The sequence below is a fragment of the Odontesthes bonariensis genome, chromosome 2 (genome assembly GCF_027942865.1).
Source record: "Odontesthes bonariensis isolate fOdoBon6 chromosome 2, fOdoBon6.hap1, whole genome shotgun sequence".
Classification (NCBI taxonomy): Eukaryota; Metazoa; Chordata; class Actinopteri; order Atheriniformes; family Atherinopsidae; genus Odontesthes; species Odontesthes bonariensis.
The window spans coordinates 46,688,628-46,703,641 of NC_134507.1; the positions used below are offsets into that span (position 1 = coordinate 46,688,628).

At 41.7% G+C, this 15,014-nt stretch overlaps 1 protein-coding gene across 1 annotated transcript in view; it reads left to right on the forward strand.

Moving 5' to 3' along the window:
* dnah10 (dynein axonemal heavy chain 10) overlaps window positions 1-15,014 on the forward strand; it is a 93,501-nt gene that overhangs the window by 12,011 nt on the left and 66,476 nt on the right. Inside the window, exons 29-35 of the mRNA XM_075473144.1 lie at window positions 2-225; window positions 320-589; window positions 700-883; window positions 982-1,116; window positions 1,227-1,379; window positions 1,567-1,755; window positions 1,992-2,138. Of these exons, the coding sequence (XP_075329259.1) occupies window positions 2-225; window positions 320-589; window positions 700-883; window positions 982-1,116; window positions 1,227-1,379; window positions 1,567-1,755; window positions 1,992-2,138 (1,302 nt within the window). The remainder of the gene's footprint in view (window position 1; window positions 226-319; window positions 590-699; window positions 884-981; window positions 1,117-1,226; window positions 1,380-1,566; window positions 1,756-1,991; window positions 2,139-15,014) is intronic.

A 15,014-nucleotide genomic window follows, 5' to 3' on the forward strand; every position in this document is an offset into this window, starting at 1 on the left:
GATGTATGACAACATAGCATCTCTAAGACTTGACATGGAAAGCAGTGGGGAGATGGTAGTTGGAGCCATGGTGTCTGCTGAGGGTGAAGTGATGGAGATGAGAAAGCCTGTCACAGTGGAGGGAAGAGTGGAAGAGTGGATGATGGAAGTACTACTGGAGATGAGAAGGACTAACAGACTTATTACTAAGGAAGCCATCTTCCGCTATTGTGAAGACAGGAGTAGGTGCGTGTAAATACAAAGAGAGGAACTCAGTGGTTTTGCAGGTAGCCGTGTGTGCAAATGAACACAATGAATTTGTCATTTCCATGTTTTTCAGGGTGGATTGGATGTTTTTGTACCAGGGCATGGTTGTGTTGGCTGCAAATCAAGTATGGTGGACCTGGGAGGTAGAAGATGTCTTTCAAAGAGTAAAGAAGGGAGCAAAGCATGCGCTGAGAAGCTATGCTGAGAAGATGCAGCGGCAGATCGAGGAGCTCGTTACACGCATTACTCAACCTATGAGTAAAAATGACAGGCGAAAGATCAACACTGTGCTTATCATTGATGTCCATACGAGAGACATTGTAGACAATTTACGGAACAACAGGTAAAATGAATCTTTACAGATTTGAACTTTTATCTGTTGTATATGACTGTTTTAATGGTCAACTTAAAAATGAATTCCAGAATAGAATAAATATTTCAATCTTTCTGCAGTATAATGGATGCCCGGGAATTTGAGTGGGAAAGCCAGCTAAGATTCTACTGGGTCAAGAAAAATGATGACCTGTTTGTGCGTCAGTGCAGTGCCTCCTTCTCTTATGGCTATGAATACATGGGGTTGAATGGTCGATTGGTTATAACCCCATTGACAGACCGAATCTACCTCACCCTTACGCAGGTTTATGAGTCTTTATTACCTTGTTACTCATAAAGAAAAATGTATAGATTATTCTGTCTAATTGTTTTCTAAGCAAGATATCTTTATTGGTGATTCAGGCCCTCTCTATGTATTTGGGTGGAGCTCCTGCTGGGCCAGCTGGTACAGGAAAGACAGAGTCCACCAAAGATTTGGCAAAAGCTTTGGGTCTTCTCTGTATGGTGACAAACTGTGGTGAAGGGATGGACTGCATGGTAAGAAGTTACACCTGAAAAACACTGAAAAATGTGTGTTCTCAAATATTTTTGAGCATTGTCATATCTTACCTGTTTTTTACTTCCACCCCTTTTCTCGTTGTGGCCAGGCTGTGGGGAAGATTTTCTCTGGCCTTGCCCAGTGTGGAGCTTGGGGCTGCTTTGATGAGTTTAATCGCATCGATGCCTCTGTATTATCAGTTATCTCCTCCCAAATCCAGACTATTCGCAACGCTCTCATTTTACACCTGAAAAGGTTTCAGGTAATTTTGTTGTGCAGTGGTTATACATGGCCAGTAATGAAAGTATTGAATGCTAACCCACTTTCCATCTACATTCAAGGACAAGTCGCAAAAATTGAGATTGATATCACCTGGGATTACACGTTTCCGCCTGTGCGTAGAAGAGTCGTTTACTTTTGTGTGACAGCATCTTTCTCATTTTGCACAGTTTGAAGGGCAAGAGATCAGTCTAGATGACCGCATGGGGATTTTCATCACTATGAACCCTGGTTATGCGGGACGTACAGAGCTGCCAGAATCAGTCAAAGCCCTCTTCAGGCCTGTGGTGGTCATTGTGCCTGATCTGCAGCAGATTTGTGAGATAATGCTCTTTTCTGAGGGTTTCCTATTGGCCAAGGTAATAAACAAACACACAAAAAGCTGTTTTTATTTGGACTTTTTATTTGATGTTTTATCCTGAGTAAAATAATATGAACTATGCATAACTGATGGCTTATAGTGGCTGTAGTACCAATGATTTATTCTGTTGTTCAAAAATTTGAAAAGATTTATGATAATTTACCTTGAACATTTGAATGTCAGCAGTGTCAGCTAATGGTTTAATGTTTGTTTCTTTGCAATTGTTAATTTTAGGTGCTTGCAAAGAAGATGACAGTACTGTATAAGTTGGCCCGTGAGCAGCTGTCCAAGCAGTCTCATTATGACTTTGGCCTACGTGCTCTGAAGTCTGTGCTAGTGATGGCAGGAGAGTTGAAGAGAGGCTCACCAGACCTCAGTGAGGTACAGATTAGCATGTCATTTATGATCTTCCAGGTCTAGACTGAGGATTTATTGCTGTTATGATCATTTTAAGGATATTTTAAAATCTTAATGAAATACTTAGCGGTTTTAAGTCAAAGACTGAGGTCCGTCTGAAGGTTGCTTTGACATCAATCGCAGGCAGATCTTGAATCTTACATTATTTCTTTTTGAAAAATGCCATATAGAATACATAAAAGAAACACAAATTTGGTATAACTATTCTTTGTTGTAGCTTTGACTTCCCATTCATTATTTTAGCTAAAGACGGGGCTGCTGCATCGGCCAAAAAGCTGTCTCTGATGAGCCCCATTAAAAAGAAAACTACAGGTTCCGGTTATGGCGGCAGAGTGAACGGCAGCACGCTCTTGAGCTCTCCTGATATTTCACGATTATCACGTAACCAGTTGTGCTTTACAGCTGTGTTTTATTTTCGTTTTTGACTCTAAATAGGCTAGTGACAATGGCTCCAAAAGGGCCTTCGTTTTCGAGATACCCCTACCGGAGGTAGAACCAAACCCAACAATGTTTTTCCTCATCTCAAAGGTCTCCCATACATGAAATTGATTCTTGGCCAAAATGATTTTACTGCTAAGGCTGAAATATTGACACATTTTCATATGCACCCCCAAACAAAAAAAACACCAAAAATGTGACCTCTCCGTATGGGAGTAAAGACATAAAAAGTCATGCAGAAAATTAACGGAAGCTTTGAGAGCTTTGACAGTTGGCATGGTTGTCCCCAGGGGTCCACTATATGTACTAGAAAAGGTTAGATGTGGATATCTTGATGTATGAAGTAGATATAGGCCTATAATCACACACCTAAAATAGGCGGAAAATGATAAAAAATTATTTCTATACAGAATGTCATCATTTACTTTGAAATGGCTTTGTCAGGGAGTGTCAAGTGCAGACATATGATAGCTTGATTGAAAGGTGGGGTTGTGCTGAATCTAGCAATACCAAATATGTATATATATTGTGAAGATTGAAGATGGTATATCACCAAATGAATGAAGTGTCCACAATGAAAGAAAACTAAAAGGAGAGACAGCCCCTATTTCAATGCACTTTAGTGGTGAGAGGATTGCTCATACTTTCTACTCCAGTATATTACTTCAAATACACTTGTAATTGGTAAGTGATGTTCTAGATCATATTTTATTAAGAATCAGATTAGAGTGAAAATATCTTTAGACTATATATTTAGATTATATATTTCAGATTAGAGTGAAACTATATTTATAATAAAAATATCTTCTATATCTAGTGTAGTCAAGTGGACCTTATTTGTTGATCACCCAAAACCATAAAACAGATTTTGATCTGTGTAGTTATATTTCAGATTAGAGTGAAACTATATTTATAATAAAAATATCTTCTATATCTAGCATATCAATAAAGTATCTCTACTCTACTCTACTGTATTCATTACAATAGCTTATAGCCTAAATACAATTTATGAATTAAACTAGACTGCAGAAAATGCAAAATGTAGGTTTGTACATGCTGTTAAAGTGTGTGATACCTGCAGCTCTCTGATCTTCAAACTCACCAGTCCACCAGTCGCCCAGGAGACACCAGAGATCTTCAGTTCAACAGTTGGTCAAAGTGCTTTAGGCCAGGGGTCCCCAATCTAACGAGTGAAATGAAAGAATTCCCGATTTCCATGTCTTTAAAAAAAAAAAAAAAAAAGCCACAACACCCAAATGGTGATGCTCCATCAGCGTACATCATTGATGGCATGGCTGTTCTACAAAGTCTCCATGATGCAGCCTTCCAGACATTTAACGAGCTGGCAGAGTGTGTCTGGAAGAGGATAAGCATGTTAATGGGAAAGGAAGGAGTCCGTTGTGTTGCTTTAGTGTTTGACAGGTATGACCAGCAACACTCAGTAAAAGATTTTGAGCGGCAAAGACGGGGTGCCATTCAAACTACTAGGACACATATAATCACAGGACAAGCCAGTGTGCCGAACTTTAGGAAATATCTCAAGAGCAGTGGAAACAAAGCTGCTCTATGCAGCTTTGTAAGTGGCTACATCACCAACACTGGACCAATGAGACTCTCTTCAGAGAAAACTATAATCTTGGCAGGTGGCTTTGATAATGGTGAAGAGGTTAAGAGAGTCAGGAAGTCAGGCATTGACTGCTTGACAGAGTTTTTCAGTGACCAGGAGGAAGCCGATACAAGAATGGTGTTACATGCAATACAACTTGCACAGTCACATTCTTGTCTAATAGTCAAATCAGATGATACAGATGTGCTGGTGCTGCTTATCTACTATACAAGCAGAGGAATGTTTGGATCCTCTGAAGTGTACATGCACTCTGGACATGGCCTGAAGGAAAGATTCATCCCAGTCAGTTCAATCTGTGAGAAGCTTGGCCCAGATTTTTGTGACTGTTTGCCAGCATGCCATGCCCTTACAGGCTGTGACACCACCAGCAGCTTATACAGAATCGGGAAGACCACTGCCTTCACCAGACTGAAGTCCCATCTAAGTGAATTGAAGGAAATGACCCAGTTTGGACTTTCTGGAAGCCTGCAGGAAGCTTTGCCTGTGGCAAGACGATATGCCCTCCTCCTGTATGGCCAAAAGAAGAGGGTCGATGGTCAGCCTTGCACCAATCTGGATGAGCTGAGGTACACCCTGGCTTCTACCACAGACGTTTGTTCATCAAATCTGCCTCCGACAGAGGATGCCTTTGAACAACATGTAGAGAGAGCATTATACCAGACCTGCCGAAGCTCTGGGACCCAGTAGGTAGGGGATGGAGACTCAGAGAAGATGGGTCAGTTGAACCGGTCATGTTCAAGAAGGACGCTGCACCGAAGGAAGTCAGGGACATTACCCATCTTTACTGTAAAGGCAAATGCAAATGCGATGATGGCACCAAATGTCAATGCTTCGCAGTGGGACTAACATGCACTGACTTTTGCTCATGCTTCCCTGACTGTCAAAATGTGACCCACTTTAACACAGAAGATGATGTGGATGAGTAGATTTACCTAACTTGTTCTGTAAGTTCATCTAAGTTCTTATTAAAACGTTCGTCAATGCCAAATTGCAGTCCCGCCTCCTCAATCTCGTTTAAAAAAAACACCTCATTGTTCAAAATCTAACTTTGTTTCACTATTAATTCTATTACAGTGTGTTGCTATACAGTATTAACTCCTTACATTATTAAATATCTAAAGGGTACCAGAGCTTGCAGAGCTTTGGTCTTTTATTCAAATTAAATTCAAATTCAAAAATACTTTATTTATCCCAGAGGGAAATTAAATGTTGATGTAGCTCAATTAAATCAAGGAGTTATTATAGATGCTGATGGCTGTGGGCAGGAATGATTTCCTGTAGCGGTCCGTTTTGCATCCAAACTGAAGAAGCCTTTGACTGAAGAGACTCTGTTTTCCGATAACAGTCTCATGGAGAGGATGTTCAGGGTTGTCCATAATTCTCTTGATTTTATGCAAAATCCTTCTTTGCATTATTGTCTCCAGAGGTTCCACAGTCGTCCCCAGAACAGAACCAGCCTTCCTTATCAGGTTGTTGAGTCTTTTTAGGTCCCTGGTTCTGATGCTGCTGCCCCAACAGATGACGCAAGAGGAAATGACGCTCTCAACAACAGACTTGTAGAAGATCTGCAACATCTTGTTGCAAACCTTGAAGGACCTTAGCTTCCTCAAGAAGTACAGTCTGCTCTGTCCTTTCTTGTAGATTGCTTCACTGTTGTGTCTCCAGTCCAGTCTGTTGTCCACATGAACACCGAGGTATTTATATTCCTCAACCACCTCCACTTCTTCTCCCATGATGGAAACAGGGTTTGATCTGACCCTGTTTCTCCTGAAATCTACAATCATCTCCTTTGTTTTGTTAACATTCAATATGAGATGATTGTTCCCACACCATGCCACAAAGCGGTCCACCAGCTCTCTGTACTCAGCTTCTTGTCCATCTCTGATACACCCGACAACTGCAGAGTCATCTGAATATTTCTGTAGATGACAGGAGTCTGACTTGTACTGGAAGTCTGAAGTGTACAGAGTGAAAAGGAATGGTGAGAGTACAGTCCCCTGTGGTGCTCCTGTGCTGCTGATCACCTGGTTAGACACACAATTCTTCAGTCTGACAAACTGTGGTCTGTTTGTCAGGTAGTCATTAATCCAGGTGATTGTTGAGGCCTCCACCTGAGTCTTCTGGAGTTTCAGACGAAGCAGATCAGGCTGGATTGTGTTAAATGCACTGGAGAAATCAAAGAACATGATCCTCACAGTGCTGCCTGCTTTGTCCAGATGACAGTGGGTTTGTTGAAGCAGGTGTATGATAGCGTCTTCAACTCCAACTCCATGGCGATAAGCAAACTGCAGGGGGTCCTGATATGTGCTGGTTTGCTTACACAGGTGGGTCAACAGGAGTCTCTCCAGGACCTTCATGATGTGGGATGTCAGGGCAACAGGTCTGTAGTCATTGATGTCTGAAGGGTGAGTTTTCTTTGGTACCGGAACCAGACAGGATGTCTTCCACAACAGTGGTACCTTCTCTTGGGTCAAGCTAAGGTTGAAAAGGTGTTGCAGAATCCCACAGAGCTGCTCTGCACAGGCCTTCAGGACTCGGGGGCTGACACCATCTGGACCTGCAGCCTTGTTCCGGTTCAGTCTCTCCAACTGCCTCCTCACCTGACTTCTAGAAACAGAAAAGTGGGAGGGGGAGGCAAAGGGGACAGCAGCATCTCCTGATTGGGTTGAAGACAAACTAGTGGAAGCAGAAGAATCCATGTCTGAGGTGGAGGTGGAGATGTTACAGGAAAGCTGTGGGTCAGAGGAGGGTGGGATGTCTCTTTGGCTGGGAACAGGAGGGGAGGATGGTGAGCTTGTTCCTGAACTGAACCTATTGAAGAATGTGTTCAGCTCATTTGCTCTGTCCAGACTTCCATCCATCCGATCCTCCCTCTGCTTGAGGCCTGTGATCTTCTTCATTCCTGACCACACATCTCTGATATTGTTCCTCTGCAGTTTACTCTCAAGCTTCTTTCTATACACCTCCTTGCTCTCTCTGATCTTGACTTTGAGGTGCTTCTGTATACTCCTCAGTAACTCCCTGTCTCGCTCCCTAAAGGCTCTTTTTTTCTTGTTCAATAGTTCCTTTAGCTCACTGGTGATCCAGGGTTTGTTATTAGGGAAGCATCTCACTGTTCTGGTGGGGATGATGTTGTCCACACAGAAGTTTATATAGTCAGTCACACACTCAGTCATGGCATTAATGTCCTCTCCATGTGGCTTACAAAGAGAAATCCAATCGGTTGCATCAAAACAACCCTGTAAGGCTTCTTCAGCTTCATGTGACCACTTTCTAACAGTCTTTTTTGTGACAGGTAGTCTCTGGACAAGGGGTTTATATGCTGAACAGAGAAAAACAAGGTTGTGATCTGATTTACCCAGGGGAGGTCTTGATTTCGAAATGTATGAATCCTTGACATTTGTGTAAAACAAATCCAATGTCTTGTTTTCTCTGGTAGAGCAGCTGACAAACTGTTGAAAAGTTGGCAGTGTAGCAGAGAGTGAGGCATGATTAAAATCACCAGATATTGCCATAAAAGAATTGGGATGTTGTGTCTGTATCTTAGCAACAACGGAACTGATGACATCACATGCAGTGTCGGCAACAGCTGAGGGTGGAATGTAAACAGCCACCAAAACAACACTGGTGAACTCTCTTGGCAAATAATATGGACGAAAACTTACTGCCAATAGTTCAATGTCAGGACTGCAGAGACGACTCTTCACAGTAACATGTCCTGGGTGACACCATCTGTCGTTGACAAGCACTGCCAATCCACCCCCTTTCCTTTTCCTGCTACTCTTTAAATCTCGATCTGCTCGTACAGTCAGGAAGCCCGGCAGAGAGACGCTGGAGTCGGGGATATGATCCTGTAGCCATGTCTCAGTAAAACACATAATGCTACATTCCCGATATTCTTGCTGAGTCCTTGTCAAGGCTAGAAGTTCATCCAACTTGTTAGCTAATGATCTTACATTGCCCATGATGACGGATGGCAGAGATGGTTTGAACTTCTTCTTTCTTTCTCTCCTCTTTGCTCCTGCTCTGCATCCACGACGCCTCCTTTTCAATTCCAGTGGGATTTCTGGCTTCAGTTGTCGAATTATTTCTGCTTTTCCAATGTTAATCAGCTGCTCCCTGTTGTAAACCACCTTGTTGCTATGGTTATGCATCATAACAAAAGAGTAAAATATACAAAAGTATTGGGAAAAATTAATCCAGCTGCACAGCATCCAAGGCAGGAAGGAACAGTTGTCCAAAAAATGCAATTTCTTCCAAGAAATAAAAGGAATGAAATTTAGAAAAAAGAAAAATCTCAATGTGAGGTACAGAGCTACTCCAACGTGCTGCCACCCTCAGCAGCGCATTCTAGAATTCATTATATCACTGGATAAAGGACTGGAGGCTGTCACTGATTCATTTTGCTTCATTTAGCACACCTCCTTCTTTTGGTAAAATAACATCTTCAATACTCATATCATATATCATACATATTTGGTATTGCCAGATTCAGCACAACCTCACCTTTCATTTGAGCTATGATATGTGTTGCTATGATCATCATGAGCAAAGCAACCATAAAGGAAATGATAACATTCTCCATAGACATATTTTTTCCTCATTGTCCGCCTATTTTAGGCATGTGTTTATTGGTCTACATCTTCTTCATACATCAAGATATCAACATCCAAAAGCTGCAGTGACTCCCTGGCCACAACTGTGCAAAGTCCCAAAGCTCTCAGGGCTTCTGTTAATTTTCTGCATGACTTTTTAGGTCTTAACACCCATACGGAGAGGTCACATTTTAGTTTTCTTTCATTGTGGACACTTCATTCATTTGGTGATATACCATCTTCAATCTTCACAATATATATACATATTTGGTATTGCTAGATTCAGCACAACCCCACCTTTCAATCAAGCTATCATATGTCTGCACTTGACACTCCCTGACAAAGCCATTTCAAAGTAAATGATGACATTCTGTATAGAAATAATTTTTTATCATTTTCCGCCTATTTTAGGTGTGTGATTATAGGCCTATATCTACTTCATACATCAAGATATCCACATCTAACCTTTTTTAGTACATATAGTGGACCCCTGGGGACAACCATGCCAACTGTCAAAGCTCTCAAAGCTTCCGTTAATTTTCTGCATGACTTTTTATGTCTTTACTCCCATACGAAGAGGTCACATTTTTGGTGTTTTTTTTGTTTGGGGGTGCATATGAAAATGTGTCAATATTTCAGCCTTAGCAGTAAAATCATTTTGGCCAAGAATCAATTTCATGTATGGGAGACCTTTGAGATGAGGAAAAACATTGTTGGGTTTGGTTCGACCTCCGGTAGGGGTATCTCAACATTTTAGGGCCATTGTCACTAGCCTAAAATATTGTCGAACGCCCAAGACACTGACATCGACCAAAGTGCCAAATGCCACCTAAAAAACTCGACAAAAAGAAAAATAGTGGACTGAAGAAGGCTGCTGCGGCTGGTGCTCAACTGCTTCTTGGACATGCAGCCTCCACCCTGGTTTCTGAGACCGATGGAGAACATGTCGAACTTGATTCAGTGCACATTTGCAGCCCACCTCAACCAAGTGGACACATCTATTGAGAAGCTGGAGGGAACACAACAAGCTAACACAGAGATGATAGCCCAACTGGAGCAAAAGTGCACCGAGCTCGAGCTCGAGCGGTCCAGCCTACAACAAGACCATGACGCGCTGGCCAAAAAACGCTCCCGGGCTGATGCTGATCTCAGGGCACAACACTACGACCAAGAGAACCGACAGAGAAGGAAAAATTTGAGGATCGCAGGGTTCACGGAGGGAGTTGAAGGTAGCGATGCCGTTGCCTTCCTAGAGAAAAGGCTAACTTCGATACTAGGTCTCCCTGACACACCGGAGTTGCGGAGAGAGAGTGCACCGCACGCTCTGGAGGAGGCTACAGGATAACGGATCACCACAAGCTTTCGTCATTAAACTCCAAAATAATGGTAAATAATTCCCTGATCTATCTCCAACCTTACACAAGAAGCGGATGGCTTTCAGCGCACTCAAAAACCAGCTCTGCCAGGGCAACGTGAAGTACGGGATGTTTTATCCTGCAACCTTGCAGCGGGGCGACAAGAGCGTTTGATTTTCTAGATGCGGCAGAGAGGGAATACTGCCAAAGGAAAACGTACAAACAGAGCCCCGCATTGTCATCCTCTTCCCTCTTCTCACCGTTTTACCGCCTGATCTTGCTTTGATACAGGAGGGACGAAACATCAGTGAGTAAGTAAACTACAGCTTGTAGACCTTTCAATGTTGATTGAAAAGCAGACTCACCTGAAACAAACTCAGATGGGAACGTTTATGTTTTGTTTTTTTTTAAACTTTATTTTTTCCAGTCAATACAAAAACACAGAAATACAAGGGGGGGTAAACACTTCTTTGTCACATAGAGGCAGGGGTCGTGTTAACCGAATATTGTCCGTCGTTGACCGTTTTTTAAAACGGTGACGGAAAAAATCTAAGGCCATCTGTCATTTTGACAGATTGCAATTCACACCCTGACCATTTGGCAGCGAGTGAGCATATTATCTCTTGATGCATGACCTCGTTAAATGTCACGGCAGCTGAGTGGTTTCCGAAGTATCTTTAAAAAGCCCAATAACGACGATGGTGTTGACGAAAGAGGTGAAAAAAGAGGGACTGGTGCAGTGGAAGATGAAGGGCACACAATTCAAGTCCATGCGGACCAGGAGGAAGGTGTGAGACTGTGCATTCAGGTCACAGCAGGTGAACTGTTCATATTTTAAGTGCAATTGTTTAATTTCATTGTTCATATGTAGCTACTGGGGCCATAGTCAGTGGTTTTGTCACTGTGGAGAAAAAGTTACATGTAGGCTATACATCTGCTTGATGTGTGATGGCGAGGTGTGGATTCTCTGTTCAGCTTGTTTGGACTGAATGTTAATTAAAAAGGAATGAAAATTAAATGCTACTGAACATACGTCATAATTATAATTTTTAAAATTAAAGTGAAGGGTAAAAATAGATTGACGGGATTTTTATGATCCTGTCAGTCAAAATGACAGACAACGAAAAAGTCTAGCGCAACCTCTGCACAAATGTGCCATTTTGACCATCTTACAGCATATAGGTCTGTTTTAATTCATAAGCTGGGTCATTTGATCCATTGATCGAATTTCTTCCAGTGGCTCAGTCCAGGTGGGTCAGTTCTCAGCCAACTTCTTGTAATGTCTTTCTTAGCTGCCAGACATAGGATCTTGAACAGGTATATCTTCTTTACCTAGTACATCATCTAGTGTCAGTCCTAGATATATATACAGGGGATCATCAGGAATATTATATCCAAAGATTTCACCCATGGCTCTCCGAATCCCCTCCCAAAATGACCGTATTTTCATACATGTCCAAAATATGAGAGTGGTTGGCATTCAGTTGCCCACATTGTCTCCAACAGTATTGTTGTTGACCTAATTATTTATTTTTAATTTTTGGTGTAATAAAAAAAAACGTTACATTTTTCTAACCAAACTCCCTCCATCTTTTAGAGTTTGTTGATGTATGTTGGGTCTTAAATATGGACTGCCAATCACTCCCAGACAACTCAATATTAAATTATTTTTCCCATTTCACTTTGATATACATTGTATCTCTTCCCTGTTGCTTCAATAAACCCTTGTACAGTACAGAGACAATTCTTCAAGGAGTTTGCTTGTATGCACCTGTCAACACCTCAATCACATTATTCCCTTCCAGTGAGCCTTCCCCTTTAATTTCTGACTCGTAAAAGTGTCTTAATTGAAGATATCTGTATAAATCTCAATTTTCCTGTCCAAACTAATTTTTAAGTTGTCTAAATTATTTAAAATGTCGCTTATCTACAAGTGTGCATGTAGCTGTTATTCATTTGTCTCTCCGCCCCTCAAAGGTCTTGTCAAACATCCCTGGTCTGAACCTAGAGGTGTGAGAAAGCCAAATCAACAGCTTACAGTCCTCTGTTAACTTGTATTTTTTAACCACATCATACCATATTTCAAATGCTTCTCTCATAATCAAGTTCTCACCCTTAAGATCCATATGTTCTTTTCCACTTAACTGTGGAGGGGCCCGGCCCAGGCTCATCTCAATGCCCTTCCATCTGGCTTGATAACTCGGAGAGCACAAATATACTATGTATCTTAACTGTGCAGCATAGTAGTATTCTCTTAAGTTTGGCAAAGCCAATCCTACATTTTCTTTGTCTAGCTGAAGAGTCTTGAATCTTATCCTAGGCCTGGCTCCTGCCCAGATGAAGCTGGAGATTAGCTTGTCCCATGCTGAGAATTATGAATCTGGTACTCTAAGTTTGAAAGTGTCTGTCAGGTGCCTATTAATTTTACCTCTGGCTGATGGGTCAGCATTCAGTTCCTTTATGCATTTAATAAATTTATCATTGAATCCCATCCTCTCTTGTACTTTATACAAAAAATCCCAGCTGACGCTATCAAACGTTTTTTCAGCATCTACGCTGATCAGGGCAGCGCTTGTATGGTGTTTATTGACATGGTCTATAATATGAAGGGTGCGACTGATGTTATCCTGTGTTTGACGTCCTTTTACAAAGCCTGTCTGGTCTTTGTGTATCAGGTCAGGCAGAAAACACTCCAGTCTTTTAGTGATAATGGATGTGAATAGTTTATAATCTACATTCAGAATCGATATTGGGTGATATGACTCGCAGTATTCTTTATTTTTCCCCTCTTTGGGAATGACCTTTATGACAGCGTCCCTCCAGGATGGTGGGGCTATAGCGCTCCCATGACTGTTATTAGTCGACACTCTGTCTATGGCTTTATCTAATTCGTCTTTTGTAATGGGAGCGGTCAAATGTCTATTTTGCCCTGAGCCTATTGAGGGGAGGTCCAGTGAAATCAGGAATTGTATTATTTTATCTTCGTCAACCTTCTCTGGCTGTGAATATAAAGTCTCATAGTGGTTTTTAAAGATTCTATGAATTTCTTCTGGATCATATTTTAATGTATTTGATAAAGGGTCCCTGATTTTTTGGATTGAATTCATTATTTTTTGCATCCGAAGACACTTCGCTAATATTCGTGTCGCCCTTGGGCCCAATTCATAAAAGGTTTCCCAGATAGAATAGAATAGAATAGACTTTATTGTCATGTCAGCATGAAAATTGCCTTTGGTCTCACTGAATAAAAACACAAATAGACAAAAACACATATACAGATCGTTGCATCCACACCCCCCTCCAACCACCCCTCCCAGCATACACATCATATACAAGTCAGGCAGTAGTTCCAGACCTATACACCTCTAGCTTTTCCATTGCTTGTTGACCATGGAAATTGCATTTGGTATAAAAGAGTGTTTGTAGATGTTTTTCCTTGCAATGAGTGATCTGTAGCGCCTCCCTGAGGGCAGCAGTTCAAATTCAGAGTGAAGAGGATGGGTAGAATCATCTAAAATGTTCATAGTTTTCCTGTCAACTGCAGTCCTGTATAGATTGTCCAGTGGTTTTTGGGGTTGTCCTATAATCTTTCCTGCCATTTTCACCACTCTGGACAGCCTGTTCTTGTTCAGTAGGGTGAGGTGGCCATACCAAACAGATATGTTATAGGTAAGGACACTCTCTATTAGGCTTACATAAGTCCTCTCCAAGATGTTGCAGCTTACTCCAAAGCCTTTCAGTTTCCTGATTAAAAACAACCTTTGATTGGCCTTTTTACATATGGCATCAACATTATCTGTGAAGTTAAGCTTGCAATCAATATATGTGCCTAAATACTTAAAACAGTTGACAATTTCAACATTTTGGTTAGACATTAAAAGTGGTGAAGGAACACCAGTATAGTTAAGAATTAGCTCCTTGGTTTTAGATACATTAAGTAAAAGTGAGCTAGTCTTAAACCACTGCTCTAGTTTAAAAACATGATCCACATAGTCAGCTTTGCTGTCATCCTGATAAAAGAGTCCCACTAGAGCCATATCATCAGCATATTTCACTAAATTAAAATCATTGTGGTGCAGTGACATTTCATTTGTATACACAGAGAACAACACAGGGGACAGACAGCATCCTTGTGGTGCCCCCGTGTTGAGGACCAGTTCATCTGAGACTAAGTCTCTGGTGCATACTCGCTGTGGGCGGTCAGTTAAAAAGTCCTTGATCCAGTGCACCAATCCTCCATCAGCCCCTAGGTCTAGGAACCTTTGGAGTAATATGTGGATTTGCATTGTGTTAAAAGCCGCAGTAAAATCAATAAATAAAATCCGTGCATAAGCCTTGGCATTTTGCAGGTGTTTGGTGAGCATATTAGTCAGAATGAGGGTGGCATCTTCAGTCCCTCTATGAGGCTTATATGCAAACTGCATGGGATCGAGGTGTTGGTTCAAGGATGCAGTGAGGTGTTTGATTACAACCCTCTCCATGCATTTTGCCAGAATGGGGGTCAAGGCAACCGGGCGAAAGTCATGAAGTTATTTTGACCCCGGCTTCTTTGGGAGTGGTTTGATGACTGACGACTTCCACATATTCGGAACAGTACAGGTGGACAGTAAAAGTTGAAATAAATAAGTAAAAACTGGTGCTAGTTCATTCGCGCATGCCTTCAGTGCCCTTCCATGGAGGCCATCAGGTCCAGGCGCTTTATGTGGATTTGTTTTTGAGAGGCAATGTCTGACTTCCTCCACTAACAGGCTGGTCAGCTGAGCGAGAGAGCGCGCAGTTGTAGCAGTTCAATATGCGCTCTGCTGCTTCTTTGTTATTGGGCAGG